Below are 18449 nucleotides of genomic sequence, written 5' to 3' on the forward strand. Positions count from 1 at the left end.
TTAAATTTCATACTAGAAAGCTAATAAGAAACACTTAATAACCAATACTTTGTGAATAATCAAAGATTAGTGATAATTTTATAAAAGTTACATTTCAGTATTATATTCTAAAAATGACATTTTAGTTATACATTTACTCATATGCTGCAATTATACTTCATCATATATTTTCAAATAGAATTTAGGCCGAAAAAAGAAAGAAAAATATTTATACTATACTACTTTTCATATAAGAAGGGGATGAAAAATAACCCCCAAAACTCATGCATCTGGTCATTTGTATAAAAGGAGAAAATGAAAGATAAACCAGAAACAAAAGAGATTGACTAGCTACAGGGGGGTAGGTGGAAATGAGAATGAATGAAGGGAGGGACTGGGAATTGGAAAAATGAAGTAGAAGTGAGAGTGAAAGACACTTCTCTGAGTACCCGCCTCTCAGAGCTCTGACTCAAGCACCACAGCTTTCACATATCCCCAAAAATGAACAGAATGTGGAGGAAACCAAGAAAAAGGAATATAAGCACTAAAAAAGTTAAAAAAGCAAGCAAACAAACAAAAAAACCCAGTAACCACACACTAAAACACAGTTGCATTTCAAATGAATAACATGACCCCACTGACTGAGGTGGAATAGAAACTATCTAAACTAAGTCAATTTGGAAGAGTATCCTGACTGGATACTGTAAGCTAAAGACAATAAAGAACTGTACAGGGACCAGCAGTTGGTGTAATGGCTATGTTGCTGGACTTCCGTGTAGTTGACTACAGTTCAAGTCCCAGACCTGGTGGCTTAAACTCACACCGGACACATGTGTGTGCGTGCCCAAGATCCTGAGAGGAGAACAGAGAGAAGGGATTGCAGTGTGGCCATCCCCCCCAGGGAGGTTATTTCTCGCTTTCTGTCTCTCTCTCTGTCTTTCTGGTGAGCACATGTGCCCTATAGCAAAAACTCAAAAAAAAAAAAAAGGAATACAAAAATTAAAATAACTGTAAAAAAATGTTGTAATTTAGTTAGGAAATATGTCTCTTATAGGTAAGGGATGGCAATTCTGAATCTACTTTATGTGAATAATAGAACTGAACAAATAAGAACTGTGTTTCTCACTACTGGAGAAAGAAGCTACAATATGGAAAGGGGAAGTTAAATGAGCTCTCTGATTCGGGTCCAAACTCGGAGGCATTTATGTACGTATGTATTATATATGTATGTATGTTAAACTCGTGGTTCTAAAAATATAAATACAGACTGATAAATACAGAAATACAGAAGTACTTAAGCGTGGATTAAAATACACAAGGTTCATCAGCAGAGTGGGTCTAGCAGCCATGATAGTCTAGCACCCAACTCTGTATTTTTAAGCACTATACTCCCAACAAAAGGAAGCAGGGTTCTTTGGAGAAGTGGTTGATTCCAAACTAGGGACAGGCAAAACAAAGGAATACCTGGAACATCTTGGGTGCCAGAAAGTAAGAAAGTATCTCCAAATATAGGGGCTTGTTAAAGAAGACAAGAACTATTCTGAAGGAGCTTGTATTGGTCAAAGTTGGAATAATTCAAGCAACAAACTAAACAATAATGGTACTGACTTTTAACGTACAGAATAAAGTAAGTATCTTATAAAATATCACACCCAAGAAGTGTATCTTCTCCAGTCAAATGATAGCAATTTTACTGTGGAGAAGCTTGGCAGAAATCACCTTAACCAATGACCAAAGTTAGCATCACTAGTAATAAGACATATTAACATCATGAAGCCCTTGATATGATGTACTGAGAAGGATACAATATCAAGCCTGTGTTATTTCTGCCAAATGTGCACAGTTTCATTCCAATCGTGAAGAAATATAAGAAAATTTCAAACTAAGAGAGTATGAAAAATAACTGTAAAATACATTGAAAGTATCAAGGTTATGAAAGACAACACAGTCTGACAAACTGTTATGACTGGAGAAAACGAAGGAGAAGTAACAACTTAACACAACATGGGTTCCTAGAGCAAAGAAAGGATATGATCAGAAAAACTGATGAGAAACAGAAAGGTCTATAGTTTAGTTAATAATATTGTGCCAATGTTAAATTTCACAGGTTTGAGAATTAATTGGTAATTTAGTTACATAAGGTGTTAACATTAGGAAAAGTTGGGGAAGAATATATATGAAAGCTCTGTACTTTTTTTGGTTAACTTTTCTGTAAGTCTAAAATTAGTTCAAATAAAAAGTTAAAAATGTAAAAGCTGAATATTCTACAATAGTACCTTTCTTTAGTGGAAATGTAGCTGGTTAAGTGGCTTTAAGAACCACTACATGTTCACCCACATTAAGCTATTTGAGGGAACCTGAGCAGGCAGGATTTACTCTGCAGTGTTACTTACATATACAGCTCTATAAATAAAAATGAGTCCTTAATAATGGATTTGCAAACTGTACCTCTGCATTTGACTTTTCAAGCCTCCTTAACTAAGGTAGCACATATAGGCACTAATTTTTTTTTTTCCTTCAATCATAGGTTGTATGGGCTTCACATAATGGTTTACAGTTAAACCAGGCTATAACGCTCATGGAACTAGCCTAGTTTTAAATTTTACTATTTTAGAGTTTAAACTATAAATAAATGCCGAAGCTTCAAGACTAGGAGTTCCTAGCCTATTTCTAATGTGTAAAAATAAAATAAGAAATGGAGAAATTATAAATAGAGCTTCAAAATAACATATGTGTTTTTTTTCTAATTCATTAAACATAATGCTTTTTCTATTTAAAAATAAATTAATAAAAGGCTATTCTCTTACTTGGAATATGCTGGAGAAACCCAATATGGATTGTCTTCTGCTGCTTTGGCATGACGCAAAATGGCTTCTCGGGGATTACTGTCATCAGTCTTGTCCAAAGCAATGTTCTTCACAATGTAGGATGACAGAGTGCCTCCATGGGTTCCAACTCGGCCACCACGACCTGTTTCAAACAAAGACCCCCCCAAAAAAAAAACATTAAATCAGAAACTAAATGAGTATGACATAGGTATACCTTGTGTACACTGTACTTAGAACAAATCTCAAGCATATATAAGTATCATTATTGCCCTTTCAGCTTTCATTTATGAATATCAAATGCAAAATTTAAAAACCATCAAACTCAACTTTCCCATAATATTCTTAAATAGGAAGAAACTTTTAAAAATTATGTCGAGATTGTTTCATTTCCAGAATGTTAACCAATAAAGGAAGAATTGCAAATACTTTGCCATTAGATACTTTTTAAAATTCTTTAGGTATGAAAATTTGAAAATCGATGAATAAAACCTCAGCCATGATGGCACACAGGTGGCGCCACTGCTTGGGAGGCTGGAAGCTACATGGGAAGCCCAAGTTCCGTTACAGGCCAACCTGAACGTGCTGCATGCAGCTGTGCACATTTATAATCCCAGTTAATTGGAAGGCTGGAGCAGAGGATTGCAACACTGAAAGACCCTGCCAAGAATGCCTATCTCTGTCTCTTTCCATTTTCCTCCCTTTCTCCCTACAACTCTCTCTCTCTCTCTCTCATAAGGGGGAAGGAAAAAAATATTCATTAGGTGTTCTTTTAGTTTTAAACAAACATGCCTTAGCGCTTGCCACCTTGTAGGCTTTTTGCTGAATACTGTGAGAGAAAATGAGCACAGTATGTCACATTACTTTACTGTAATTGTTCTGGCTGATAGACTGGAAGCTCCCAAAGGGCAGGGGACTGCTTCCCCAATAGATCTCTAGTGGCTGGCATGGTGTCTGGACTCAAAAAATGTGTGATTTGGGAAAATAAAATATACACATGAAAAGCTACTATATAACACTAAAAGATTAATTTTATAAATCAAGATAAGAGGGGATGACATAAGGAAAGAAATAATTAACTTCCAGAGAATTCGTATGGCTAGTAACTATTATAAGCACTCAGAGGAAAGAGACAGCAAGTTAGGCTGAGATGGGTGAGTGAGTCTTTCTGAAAGAAATGGATCTGATCTGGGAAAGCTCAGAAGGTAGTATGGGTTATTTTCAGTGAGCAGAATGGATTAAGTACAAAAGGGCAGGAAGGAAAGTTCAACAGAGTATTTGGAGATAGGAGTAACTCACAGTCATAGCAGATCAGAGTAGCAGAGAAGGAGCTACAAAGTTACAAAGGTGGGCTGGAGTCAGACTGTAAAGAACTTAGGATCTCTGGGAATACAGCTAGATGGTAGGAGACTTAAGTAAGGTCTGAGGGCAGTAGCAACATGAAAGCTAGAGGAGTTGGAAGTAAAAGTAGTGTGTGATATGAAAAGCAGCAGAGCAGGGGTGAGTGTGACTTACGGTAAGGTGGCTAGCTAGAAGGGTTTGCACTAATCCGGGCAAGATTATTATTTAGGAAATTTAAATAGAGGCAGAGAAAAATGAACATAATAATTGGGAAAGATAATGCAAAATGTTTTTAATGCTGAAAGGGCAGGCCAGATAGATGCAGGTCTAGAACTCAGCCTCAGATAAATGAACAAGTCAAAAGCTGCAGGCTTGGGAGCCCAAGACAATTGCAAACTACACAGGTGATAATGGACAACGGAATGCCACCAACAGTGTGTGCTGTGGCACAGTCAATGCTGCTTTCCATTTTTCTGGTATTTTATTTTTTTAAAGAGAGATTTTTGCTATAGGGTGTGTGCACTCACCAGGAGACTCCAGGCTCCTCTTGGGATTTGGGGCACTCATGCCACATGCCCCCAGTGTGAATTTTTCAGCTGCTGGGTCCAGGATTTGAACCATGGTCGACTACGTGGGAGTCCGGTGACATAACCATTATATCATCTGCTGGTCCCAGTATTTTCTTAAAAACTCTAAGGGCTTTTATTTACCTTCTAATGATTTGGGTAGCTCTGTTTTATCAACACGGAACTAAATGATAGCCACTTTCTGCCTTGCGTGAAACCTAATCCAGCCTGGATTCTAGTCAAAGTGCCCAGTGTTACGTAGTAAGCGAATATTGAGAGCAGTGCTTTTGATAGTAGGTTCTGAGGAGCCCCAGAGTTCCACTGAGGTTACTACAAGGATCAAATTAGAGATCAAGAAAAAAGCACTCCAGGCTTCCTCCCTACTTCAGCATAGTAGCTCCATTTTTCTGCGTTTTATGTGCTGGGATTCTGCACCAGATCTTTAAGCAAAAAGTTCTGGTGCTAAAAAGAAAACATTCTAAACTGCAACCTAGTAAAATCTGCCTGAAGATAAAAAAGCACCCATCCCCAAAAGCTTTTCCCAATTCTGTATAGATTGTCCCACCCAGACCCTCGAACCCCTTGCAGGTCCTCAGCAGGACCACAGTCACCTGGGCCTGCTACAGGAGGTTCAGGTTTGTGAGATTTCAGGGGATCCAGTCTGTCCTTCTCCAGCTGTTTCCTTGTACTCCGTTGGCGGGGCTCACGGAACATAGGAAGGGCATGAGCTACAAAAAGTCACATTTGAAAAATTTTATTATAACAATAACCCTTCCATCCAAAAACATAGCTCAAGCATGACTAACTGAAAGATGAAGTGAAAGTCATAATGACATCCTTCATCTACTAATAAAAGACAGTCTTACTGTAACCAATTAACCGATTTTGTCTGAGACCAGACTCATTGTTCACCTCTCCTGGCAGCCAATGACACTCAGGAAACACTGTCAAATTCTGTCACGGAAATACTGGTGAGGCTCCCCATCTTCCAAATCATGAGGAGCAGTGTAAACTTAATTTCTGTGGTTCTGAAAAGAAGCCCTCGTGGGACTGCCTCTTATTTTTTTCTTACAGGACCCAAATGTGAATAATGCCAACAGCTTGCCTGTCAGCCCTGAAGTTTCCTCAGATGCCTCATAAACACTGGAATCACTTCACACGTTTCTGAAATGTGACCACCTCTCAGGAGGAGTTGACAACACTGACTAACCGGAAGGGAGGAGCACTTATCCCACTGAAACTGGGATAAAGGTTGCCTTGAACACAAGGGGTGCCTGAATCTGCTGGCATGGGAACTAGATGAGGCCTATCCCTCCTTCTATATGGTGGACAAAACAAGAGGGTAAAAATCAGCATACTGTTTGTTCAGCTGCTATTAGTTGTTTGCTTGATGTCAGAGTTAAATCTCCTAATATCAAGGAGTACAAAAATTTAAAAGGGAAATCATAATACTCTAGCACACAGGGAAAGGTTATTGAGGAAGTATTAAATTACTGTCTTTTTATGACCAAAAAGAATATATACCAGAATCATTTCTTTTTACTATTACATGCAGGGTAAAACCTCTTTTAAAAAAATAAACATTTTCCACAAGAAAGGGGAAGGAGGGTAAAGGTTCAAGGGGCATTTGTAATCTGGATGAAATATCTGTAACACCTCAAAAATCCTTCAAGGGTCCCCTTCTACCTTCTCCCCCTATGACGAACTTTATCCCTCCCCAGTAAAACATGCCTGCCTTGAGACAGGGGAGCTGAGAAACACAGCCACCAGTCACTGTCAGGCAACACGACACATCAGTATTTTTAGGAGGGGGGAAAAATAGCTTTTCACTTCAAACGACTAAAGGAATTTAAGTAGGCCGCGTGTAATTACATGAGCTATACTGGTTATAACACCAACTTTAACACGTCTACTCTTGCAAGAAGTGTCATGGGATCACTTTACTTATCCTAAGTTCCAAGGGACTCAGTCTTACAAGAGACCCACCATCGGGAAGAAAACCCAGCAGTACAGCGCCTCCTAGGCTTTAGACTGAGACACTGATGAAGTCCACACAGATACCTGCTAATGACAAATCCCCTCATAACCTTCCCATCCATCACCTGTCATAGGTCTAGGACTGTGGCTCTGAGAACACAGATCTGCCAGATTAATGATGTGTGATGAACCTGAGAAGCCATTCTGCCCTGGTAAGCTTTCTGCTCAAACTTCCAGGTAGATGATTTTATAACTTAGTGCTTCTGGGTCAGCCTAGCATAAGGTCATGGAATTTCACAGGTAGCCAGAGTCATCTAGTCTCCTCACACTCCTGATGAAGTTCAATGGTTCAACATCGCACCACTAGTCAGTGGTGGAACTGGATAAACCTAAGTCTCCTGATTCCAAGACTAGCACTCTTTTTCATTTATTCTTAGAACACAATTTTATTCTTTAAAAGCCAGCTATAGAATAATGCATTAGGCTCAAATAGGCTTTTCCCTTGGGGGTTGAAAGTTACATGAAATAACTGTGATGAGTCACGGAAGCTAAAGGGGTTAGCTGTTACATGACTCGTGGTCCTATCCACATGAATGGGAAAGCATCTGTGACATATGCCTGAACTCTGAGGGCTTTTACTGTCTCCAACCCTACAATCAACACCACATGAGAGCAGAAGAGAGACAAAGGACAGAGAAACATGCTAACCACTTACGGGTGATGATGTAGTCTTGGGTTAGAGTCTCTGCTTGTTTCGCTTTCCGCTGGGTTTTAACCACACATAATTTTGCTCCCCTGAGGAGGGTAAAAGCAAATTATTTTCTTCATTTGGTCTAAGAAAGAGAAAGTCTATGCCAAAAGCATTAGGAGCATTAAATACTTTCAGTAACACACTCTGCATGCTGTCTTGTCAAGTCCTTGACTTTCTGCGGACAACAATACGTGGGGGTCTCACAAGGAGCTACATTTACGGAAAAGCAAGTCTGTCAGTCAGTGGTTACTAGTAAGCAAAATAAATGGAGAAGTAACAGAGCAACAGGACTTTAAAAAAAATACTTTAAGACCTTATAGAAATATTAATAAAATCAACCAATTTTTTCACCCTAAGGGTTATAGGGTTCAAATTTTGGTTTATGTGTCAGAGGAAAGCAACCTGGGTGGTCTATGGTCTACATCCTAAGTGGTATATGTCCGCATCTCAGATACAAGTGTCTGGAACTGAGTCGGCCTCACAGTGTTGTCAAGGGGCTATGGCCCAAGAATGCATGGGTTAGCTGTAAGTGTGCTTAGAACATTTCACTTTTCTTTAGCAATAATAAGCTATCCCTTTTAAGAGAAGCCAATACAAACAAGTGAGTTTCTTAAACATTCCAACGTACCCTGCATGGGTACTATCAAACAAGGCCTATCATTGCTCAGGTGAAACAGACTCCTGATCATCCTATTTATATTAGCATTTTCAGGTTCTCTATTTAAAAAAAAATCCTCTTGCTCTTAAATATTATGTAATATAACTTTAATTTAGAGATAGTTCCAACCCTAGTTTAGAATGCTCTGGAGGAGGTCTGGGTTGTCTGCTTCCATGAAGAGCAAAGTTATAGTCAACGAATGCTCATTAATATAGAATGGCTTTCCTTTCCTCAGAAAGAATGTAGGACCTCAAAACAGGTTTATATGAGATCCTAGTAAATTTAGCACATACATTCTTTTTTTTTTGCTATAGGGCGCATGTGCTTGCCAGAAAGACAGAGAGAGACAGAGAGACAGAAGGCGAGAAATCACCCCCCCATGGGGGATGGCCACACCACGATCCCTTCTCCTCCATTCTCCTCTCAGGATCTTGGGCATGCATGCACACGTGCCCAAGCACATACATTCTAATACATGCTAACCAAGAATGACTCTAATGAAAGAGCTAATCAGTCACTGTACCCCAAGAGAGGAAAATAAAACCACCCCTCTTTGGGTGATAACAAATATCTACCTTCGTGCCCAAGGGAAATGGAACTGACTGAGGGGCTGACTGGGCATCTGCTGAAGTTTTTAGACCTCAAAATACACTGGTTTGTTTAAGTTGGACAATCAGGGTTGAGGGGGAAAGTATCTGTGCTGTTCCTTTCTGCTGGTAGAGAAAAACATCTAAACTATAACTGCTAAAAGCCGAAAAAGAAAGGGAATACAACAGAGGAGCCATTTCCATTTTCTGTAAATGGCCTGTTGCTTGCTTTGTTAATCCTTTACATGCATCACTACTAATGCCACTGTCCAGGGTGGTATGCGAAGTGGGCAGGACTTTGTTCCCCCCTCTTGCACTCAACATTTCAGCTAAAGACCTGTAAATCCCCGGGAAACTTTCACTTTGAATTCAGTATGGATCAAGGGTGATATCCAAATCCTCTTTAAAGCGCAATACTAGGAGTTTGAGGCTTTTCTCTGTGCCAGCTGTGTTTTCTGAAAGGGTGGATCCCCATCAAAGGGGGAAATAAATAAAAGCAGGGGTGAAAAAAGCCCTTCCCCCAGTTGTTGTCTTCCATCTACAACAGGCGATACTTCGGAAATACCTCTGACTCTTGTTGGGGTCATAGTAGACTTTAGCCAATCCATTTCCAGTTCCAACCATGATCTGGTTCAGCTTTGGATGCCAGAGGCAACGGACAACACTCTGAAAAGGAAAGGCATACGGGTCAACTAAAAAGGCCAAATAAAAATGGGGAAAAAAATCTTGCTGGTACTTTAGTTTACTAAATCAAATGTCACCATAATTGTTACCTGCAACTTTCAGGACATGTTTTTCTAAACCATAATGTTGTGTCCCCAAGGTTAAGTTCCATTTCACCACTTATTATCTGTGTAATACCCTATAAAGATCAAAAAAGATGTTCCCTTCCTGACATGGCCCCTCTTTCCTGACAGCCTTGAAACCACAAAGTTAGGCTTCCCAGCCCCATTAACATGTGAGGCTAGTACCGAGGAATGCTGAATCCACATAAGTCGGTTATGCTGACCACCGAAGCAGATTTTGATCTCAGTGTTGCATGCTTTGACACACACAATATGCCCCTTTGGACAGCAGATTGAGGCCAGGTGGTTATTGTTTTTAGTTCACAAAGATCCAAATCTCATAAAGCTTTTTCAGAAACAACACATATTTGTAGGTACTTAATAATTTCTCCCTATCTCTGAGATAAAACAGCAGGACAATAGCAGAAGTAAAACAGAGATACAGAATTAGGGAATACAAAAGCTTGCCATTAACCAGAATGAAAAGCTGTCTAAAGAGAAGGGTCACTGAAATTCTGATCCTTTGAATTTATTACTTGGAAGGAAAATAAGTGGTGCTCTGGGGTCAAAAAGAACCACGAGTTCTCAGTAAGAACTGCAACCTGTTTTTAATTTTTGTCCATGCTAACAGGGCAGAGATGGGAGGGATAGCATGGAGAGAATTAAAGGGAAAAAAGATGAAACTAGCATTGGTAGGCAGAAACACCATGTACTAGGTTCTGCAGAACTCACCCTGATAGAGCAAGAAATGAACAGAAGGATCATACAATGTTTAAGAGCCTATCACTTGCCAAGCTACAGATGGGAACTAAGGAAATGATGGGTACAAACAGATATTCCCACTTGACCATTCTAATGGCAAAATGAAAATGGAACTTCCAGGGGCCTGATGCATGATGCCATAGTAAAGTACGGCACTCTGAGTTGCCATCTTATGTGGGAAGGTTCCCAGTTCTGATTGAGAGCTCCCTGGGTGTACCCGGCATGCACATGCTCATGAGCCAGGCTGGAAGAGATTGGAGGTGGACTGCAGCATCACAACCTTGTTGGGGTGCTGTCTCACTGTTTCCCTCTCCTTTCCTGTTTCTTTCGCTCATAGAGGAAATGAATAAATAAACTTTAACAAAAAAAGAAAGGAAAGGGAACCAGCAGTTAGTGTAATGGCTATGTCGCTGGACTCCCACGTAGTCGACCGCGGTTCGCGTCCCGGACCCGGTGGCTTAAAACCCACGCCGGGCGCGTGTGCGTGCGTGAACCTTGTTGGGGTGCTGTCTCACTGTTTCCCTCTCCTTTCCTGTTTCTTTCGCTCATAGAGGAAATGAATAAATAAACTTTAACAAAAAAAGAAAGGAAAGAAAAGAAAAGAAAATCATGAAACTTCTTTCTAAATGTACCTTGGCCTGAATTTCTTTGTTGCCTTGTCTTTAACCATCCCACTCTTTTATTAACATTGAATATCTGAGAATCTCTGAGAGCATTTTTGGTAGGAATTCTGACTCCTGCCTAGCTGGGAAAAAATATGCATATAGTTAAATGGCTACAAATTCTTATCTGAGGTTCCAGGGAAACAAAGGAGGAAGCTAAAAAGAGTCTCTCAGACTTCTAATTCATGCCTGATAATGCTCTGAAGAGTAGTGCTTAAGGTATCCACTGCTGAAGAGAATTAAGATGTTCTATGGAGAAAATCAAATCAGAATGGCTGTATTTTTACCATCAGAAAGGAGACACTTGGGAACCAGCAGTTAGCATAATGGCTATGTCGCTGGACTCCCACATAGTCGACATGGTTCGTGTCCGGACCTGGTGGCTTAAAACTCACACCGGGCACGTGTGCGTGCATCCCCAAGATCCAAAGAGGAGAATGGAGGAGAAGGGATTGCAGCGTGGCCATCCCCCCGGGGGGTGATTTCTCGCTTTCTGCCTCTATGTCTCTCTCTGTCTGTCTAGCGAGAGCACGTGCCCTATAGCGAAACCCTCTCCAAAAATAAAAATAAATTAAAATAAATTTAAAAAAAAGAAAGGAGACACTTAACTTAAAAGGCAAGATTTTATCATTTTAGGTTTCCTTTCTACAATTCTCCTCAAATCCATGGTACCTGCTACCCAATATCTGCTAGCAACTGCTGAAAAAATAACAAGACATACACAAGAGTGAGTAAAAATTAACCAAAAGACTTGAAAGTGGTACATTATATTTAGTTTGGCTGTACTTTTTTTTGGGGGGGGGTTATTACTTGGTACATACTAATGGAACTTACTTTATAATGCATGTGTATGAAATCACATTTTCTTCTAATGAAACTACTTCTGGATGGTAAAACAGAATTTAGTAAGTCAACAGTTCATGGTCTGCAAAGCACAGCCTGACTTTCAGGTACTCCACCACCGAAACTGATTTGAGGACCATGCCTAGACTGCTGGAAATTTCCAGATGGTCACAGCCAGGTATATGGAAACATGAGGAGAGTCACAAGTTTAACTTCATAAACTCATGCTTATTTAACCGTATCTAGAATAAGTTCATCAAAGCCAAGAGTTATCCCTTTTAGTCTTGGCATAAATGTCATCATTATTTAAATCTGTGGCCCTCAGCACCTCTCACTATGCTTTTCTTTTTCTGTAGCATGTATCATCTTTTAACATAATATATACTCTGTTTATTAATTATGCTCGTTGTCTACGTTTCCCGCTGGAACATACGTTCCATGGATAGAGACCTCGGTCACTTTTATTTGGCAATTTACCCTAAGTGCCTAGATTAGTGTCTGGAGCTCAAATGTTTGCTGGAGAAATGAATTAAAAGCTACAATTCACCCATGCTGAAATGAGTGCTTTGCTAGGAAGAGCTGGCAGTCATTTTCAGTTAAAAATCATTATTCTCCATGAGGAACAACTTGGTTTCTCAGTATCGTTATACTTGGGTATCCTACAAATGTAGCAGGGTTAGTTCCTTCCTAATGTGGTCCTAAAGAGAGGATGTGCATGAATCAGAAAGCTAGAAAAGACATAAAGAGGGGCTTTCAATGGCCTTCAGAAACGTCAGCCACCTACCAATGGCCTCAGGACAATCTTAAGCCCATAGTATTGCAGTTATTTCTCTCCCTTGGTTCTCTAGAAGTCTGGCTAAGCAGTCTAAGATTACTGATTCTCAAATATGTTTTCAAGCAAGCAGGGTGCAGAATTGGAAAAGATCCACAATGTAGGCCTGATAAATTCCAAGACACCCAGCCAAACAGGCAGTTTCCAGGGGCAGCAGGTTACATTACTCTCTCCCTCTATGCTAAGGGTGTAAAATGTTAGAGAGAGGCGACTACCCAGGCCAACAGACCAATGTCTGATTGCTTTCCAGGGAGTCCAAGGCACCTCTATTCCTGTTCACATCCTTTACCCTCCAGAGCTCTGAGGCACATTCATGGCTGACCAGCATACACTCATGGAGAAGCACATTTCCCCTCCACTCACACTGAAGCAGGGAGAGGCAAATAAAACCCCTTCAACTAAACAGTCCTTCCAGAGCTCTGTCCACTGTGGCAATGAGTCACTGAAGCAGCCAATGAAACGCCAGTGAGCAGTCTGACTTAGGCAGAGGAGATTTCAGGCTTAATTACCCCAAGACTGGCTATTAATCAGATACTACGGGGATTTCAGAGCACAGAATAAAGAAGCAGAATTCAAAGCCAAAGGTGGGTGGGCTTTTTTTGTTTATTAATATTTACTGTATGTGTTTGGCTAACCTTTGTAAACTCTGCAGCTAATGCGGCTCCGCACTTGGTCCTGTCAAGGAAATGCATCTTATAGCAGAGAGCTGGCCATATGCCAAACCAAACAATCCCTGAGACTGTAGCGGGGCTGGGGAGCAAGCAGAGCTGCCACGCTGCTAACTTGTCAAACACACATACTGGGCTTTGCTTAACAACAACGGGACACGTGCCTGCTAGAAGCCTAAGGAACCATCAGAAGACAGACGAACTATAAATACTTAGAAAGAGCACAATCATTCAATCAACCAACCACCCTGAAATTCCATCCTGTTTTGGAAGTGGTGCTTCTTTGGCAGGGCAATGGCCACATTCAGACCGCAGATTTACTCAGTGATAATAGATAAAAGGTAGCAGCAGGTGGTGTGGTGATAAAGGGCACAGGACTCCCACATGGCTGACTGTGGTTCATGTCTCAGACCCGGTGGCTTGCTTTCTCTCCTACCCCCTCTCTAACTCTGTCCCTGTCCAGTCAAATTAAAATAAATACATACATACATAAATAAACTAGGTTAAATAAAATAATTCTTTTTTTTCCCCTTTTTTTTTTTTGGAGAGGTTTTTGCTATAGAGTGTATGCACTCGCCAGAAAGACAGAGAGAGACAGAAAGCGAGAAATCACCCCCCGGGGGGACGGCCACGCCACAATCCCTTCTCCTCCATTCTCCTCTCGGGATCTTGGGCACGCACGCACACGTGCCCGGTGTGAGTTTTAAGCCACCAGGTCCGGAATACAAACCGCGGTCGACTACGGGGGAGTCCAGCGACATACCCATTACGCTAGCTGCTGGTCCCAATAAAATAATTCTTAAAAAAAATAAAAATAAAAAAAAGTAGAGAGCATATCTGGATCAAAGACCAAGGAAGAGTATCAAGACATAAGATCTATAAGTATTAGAAAGAAAGCTCTCACATTATATCATGAGATTCGAACAGCAGTGGGCTATTACACTATAACAAACTCAATTCTGAACTTAGTCTGCATATTTTAATATATTGACTTGCTTAACTAAATTGATAACGTGTTTTATTCTTACACTAATTGATTTCATCTTATCAAAACGTATGGATCCACTAAGAAGGGCTTCCCTTATAGTTGAACACCCATTTCAGCACAAAATTAAACCAAAGTCCACTGTCAGCCTTATACTAGGGTCATCAGAAAAGTCATGATGCATTTTTGCATAGAAAACATGAAATAATATGTCATGGCTTTTCCAATGACCCAATAATTGGCAGTGCAGAGTAACTATAAACTGCCCCAGAAGTCTTTAGCTCTGGGAGCAGCCACTAAGAGATGGTCACGGGCGTGGGAGATTATAAATGAGATGACTAGGAGTTAAAAGACTTCAATATGCTCAAGTCAGCTATCTTTCCTCCCTGCAGAGACCAATCAAAAAAGAGGGGGATGGGCTGAGGAAGAAGAGAGCACTGTGTATGAGCAGTGTCAAGATTCCAAAGCAGGAATTTTGGCATTACCCATTAGCAAAAGTGAAAAGGACACAAAAAAAAAATTCCAAATAATTTATTTCTGTGGTTTCTTGGTTTACTTTAAGTGAAATCATGGACAGAAACAAGAGGGGGGGAAATCAAAGGCAGAAATAGACAGATTTTAGGGCATGGTAGGATGAGAACTGTAAAGTAGCTGAAACTTTATAAGATATAATGTAGTTGAGTCTTCACAACAATAATAGGAAGTTAGTAACCTCATCCCATTCCACAGATAAAGAAACAGACTGTAGGAATGGTAGTAATTTTCTCCTAAAGTTACTTTACTTATATACAGAAGATCTGGGACCAGTAGGCATGTTTCTCCAACTCCATTATTCAGTGCATTTTATAATGCTTAACCATGTAAAGCCCCATTTTGAAAGATGGAGAGGACAGGAGGCAGCAGATATTTAATCATTTCCAAACCCACCTAACCCAGAGGTAGAAATCTTACCTCTATCAAACTGATATTAAAAAGCAGATGGGGGACCAGCATTTGGCATAATGGCTGTATCGCTGGACTCCCATGTAGTTGACCATGGTTCAAATCCTGGACACAGTGGCTTAAACTCACGCCAGGCATGTGTGTGTGTGCATGCCCAAGATCCCAAGAGGAGAATGGAGGAGAAGGGATTATGGCGTGGCCATCCCTCCTGGGGGTGATTTCTCGCTTTCTGTCTCTCTGTCTCTGTCTTCCTGGTGAGTACACACGTCCTATAGCAAAAACCTTTAAAAAAAAAAAAAAAAAAAGGCAGATGGTATTACTAAAACCATAAAAGAAAACGCCCACTAGTTCCCAGTTCACAGATGTTACTATAAAGGAAACCAATGCCTGTGCAACATCTTAGGTGTCTGTAATACATATATCCAAACACCACCTTATTCTACTTTACATGCTAAAAGCAGCCCAACATCCTTCATAATTTTATACCTTAAACATGATTATGTTGAAACACCACTTCCTGATCCTTCCCAGCTGCTAACCCACACTGTAAACCAAAAGCCATCTGGTTTTTTCATGTTTGGTTTTTGTCATGTAGTACAAGCATGGAATAAGCTAAGTCAGTGATTCCTGGAGAGAACAAATATTTTTCAAAGTTTTCAAATAAAGAGCCTGACACCTGTCCACAAAGGATACTGTCCACAATTCCACAGACTTGTATAGAGGCAGGCGTAGAATCATGGGCATTATCCACAGGACTATTCACTACATTTGAAGACTGTTGTGTACATGCCAATCCCCCAAGGTTAAGAACACAGGTCAAGCTGTGAGCAAAAAAAAACAAAAACAAAAACAAAAACAAATAAAAAGAAGGAGGATAAAAACAGGAAGGTACTAGAAAAGCATTTTCTTCATATTTTCACAAGCTCAAGATTTACTTCACAGAGATAAAAAAATAGTTTTCTATGTTAAAATATTAGATTAGGGAGGTCTTAGAAGAGTAAAATGGGATTCTTTTCAATTTCCCCAGGCTATGTGTTCTCTCCTTGCTCTCTCCACTCTCTCCCAAAGCGTGGCTTTTCTCAAACTTGAGATGACTGCATTGTGAATGGATCATGGGGCTTGGTGTCCCCTCTCTAAAGTTTAGGGTGCAAACATGATAAGTAAGCCTCATCTCCAATAAATATGACTTCTTAAAACCCACCTGATCTCCCTGGAGACATCCTGTGAGTAGAAAAGATTAAAGGCAGACATTTTCTCTGTACTTCTAACTGAATACACACTTAATCCTTTTCTTTCTCAACAGTCTTCCGACTTTGAGGCGGTTCTACTATGGGCCAGAATACATCAATTGTCACTTAGGAAAAAAATCTCCATCTTTTTTCTTCTCTGTCCCAAATAATTCTCTAATAAGCCAGATAGAAGCTCAAAAGTAAAAGAATTAATCCAGTATACAAGTATACATTCATAAATATAAGAGTTGTTACAAAAAAAAAAAAACAAGTGAAAAGTGTTACTCTGCACTTGCCACAAATATATGGTACAGAGGCATGGATTATGTATGTTTTTTAAAACTGGCATCTAATTATCAAATTAATTCTTATCAAACCCATGGAAAATGCACTTATTAAAATCAATCCATTTTCAGTCTGTGCTTTAAAATTAAGGTAACCACTAAAGCAGCAAAATCTGGAACCTGGTAGTTGTCCTTGGCACCAAATGAATCACATCTGTATCTGATAATAAACTTGCCTAAAGAATTTCATCACAAGAAAAAGTTCTCAGAGAAAATAGAAGATCTCTTGGGTCACAAAATAAAATATGATTTTCTCCTCTAATTCAAAACAACACTAAATGTTAGTTCTCTCCAATTCTATTACTTGAGAAGAATTTATAAAGGTAGAGAGAGCACAAATAATGATTTAAGAAAGTCTGGTAACTGTTCTTATTAATGATAGTCTGGGAGCAGGAAACAAACAGGAGGCTGTAAGCTGGAATCCATGGCCTGAGTGACATGGGTGGGTGGTCGAGCTGAGTTGTAAGGTAGATCCCTCCAAAGATCTCATACCAGGAGATCCACTTAAGGAGGAAAGCTTCCCACTCTGAAGGGGCCTGGGCACTGGAGCCTCAGGCTAGTCCCTTCCAGCAAACACAATAACGTGTTTCCAGCACACATTATCATTTGTTATAGAACCCAGACAGCGAAAGGCCTGGGGAAGTAAGACCTATGGCCATCTTTCTCAGTCTAGTCTACACAGGCCTAGGACTCTTCACCCTTCTTCACACATCAACAGTTAAAGATAAAGATAGTAACTATCAGCCCTTTGTTTATATGTACAAAGCATAAATGTATGAAACTTTTTTAATTGCCAGAGAGATGGGGAGAGAGAGAAAGGAAGAAAGCACCTTCAATGAGGCACAGTTATGCTGCAATCCCTTCTCCATTTCTCCCTCCTGTTGGGATTTTGAGCATACACACACATGTGCCCAGTATACTTTTCAAGTTGCTGTGATCAGGATTCAAACCGTGGTCTGCAATTTGGGATCTGGCTCCATCATTGGACTATGGAGCCATTCCCAAATGTATGAAACTTAGTATTTGTGATCACACATCTTACAAATTATCAGGTATGTAAAGCTAAAAATATATATATATACACACAGAAAAGACTGCAACCTCCTATGTAGATGAACAATACAGGATCTATAACACACTACTTATCTTAATGGGGAATAGGAGAAGATGTTTTAAGTATCATTCTCTTTTATTTAGCCCTTCGGGGCCCTGACAACCCCTCTTCCTACGAGACTATTATCTATCATTCTGAAAAAGGAAAACCACTATGCTGGAGTATATTTACTTATAGACCTTCTTCCCCACACTATATGTAATTGTGAAAGTTTGGCCAGAGTTCTGATAGAACAGCTGGAAAACTTGTTACCAAAGATCATTCATCAGATTCAGGTTGGAAAAGGAAATACGGTCAGAAAGTCCTACAAGGCATAAAGGCCTTCACCTGGCCCATCAGTGATGCATATGGGCCTGGGGTCAGACAGCAGAGCAAGAGTCATCATTGTGTTATGTGTTTACACATTATATAAAGGATAGTATGTCATTCTGAGCATCTGTACATGCCTACAAATCAGATCTCGCTCGCACTTTTTTTTTCTTTTGGACGTTTTACAGAAGAGGTAAGTATGTTTCTACTTCAGGGTGCTATGAGGGAGTCTTCAAAAATATCATGGAATGTATATTGTGAAAAAGCTATAGATGGATTTCAACATCTTT

At 40.0% G+C, this 18449-nt stretch overlaps 1 protein-coding gene across 1 annotated transcript in view; it reads right to left on the reverse strand.

The window, feature by feature from the left end:
- WDR70 (WD repeat domain 70) overlaps positions 1-18449 on the reverse strand; it is a 263224-nt gene that overhangs the window by 12721 nt on the left and 232054 nt on the right. Inside the window, exons 14-17 of the mRNA XM_006156313.3 lie at positions 9250-9350; positions 7404-7483; positions 5323-5439; positions 2787-2949 (exon numbers count right to left, since the gene is read on the reverse strand). Coding sequence (XP_006156375.1) covers positions 2787-2949; positions 5323-5439; positions 7404-7483; positions 9250-9350 — 461 coding nt within the window. The remainder of the gene's footprint in view (positions 1-2786; positions 2950-5322; positions 5440-7403; positions 7484-9249; positions 9351-18449) is intronic.

Source organism: Tupaia chinensis, unplaced genomic scaffold (assembly GCF_000334495.1).
Source record: "Tupaia chinensis unplaced genomic scaffold, TupChi_1.0 Scaffold000489_1, whole genome shotgun sequence".
Classification (NCBI taxonomy): domain Eukaryota; kingdom Metazoa; phylum Chordata; class Mammalia; order Scandentia; family Tupaiidae; genus Tupaia; species Tupaia belangeri.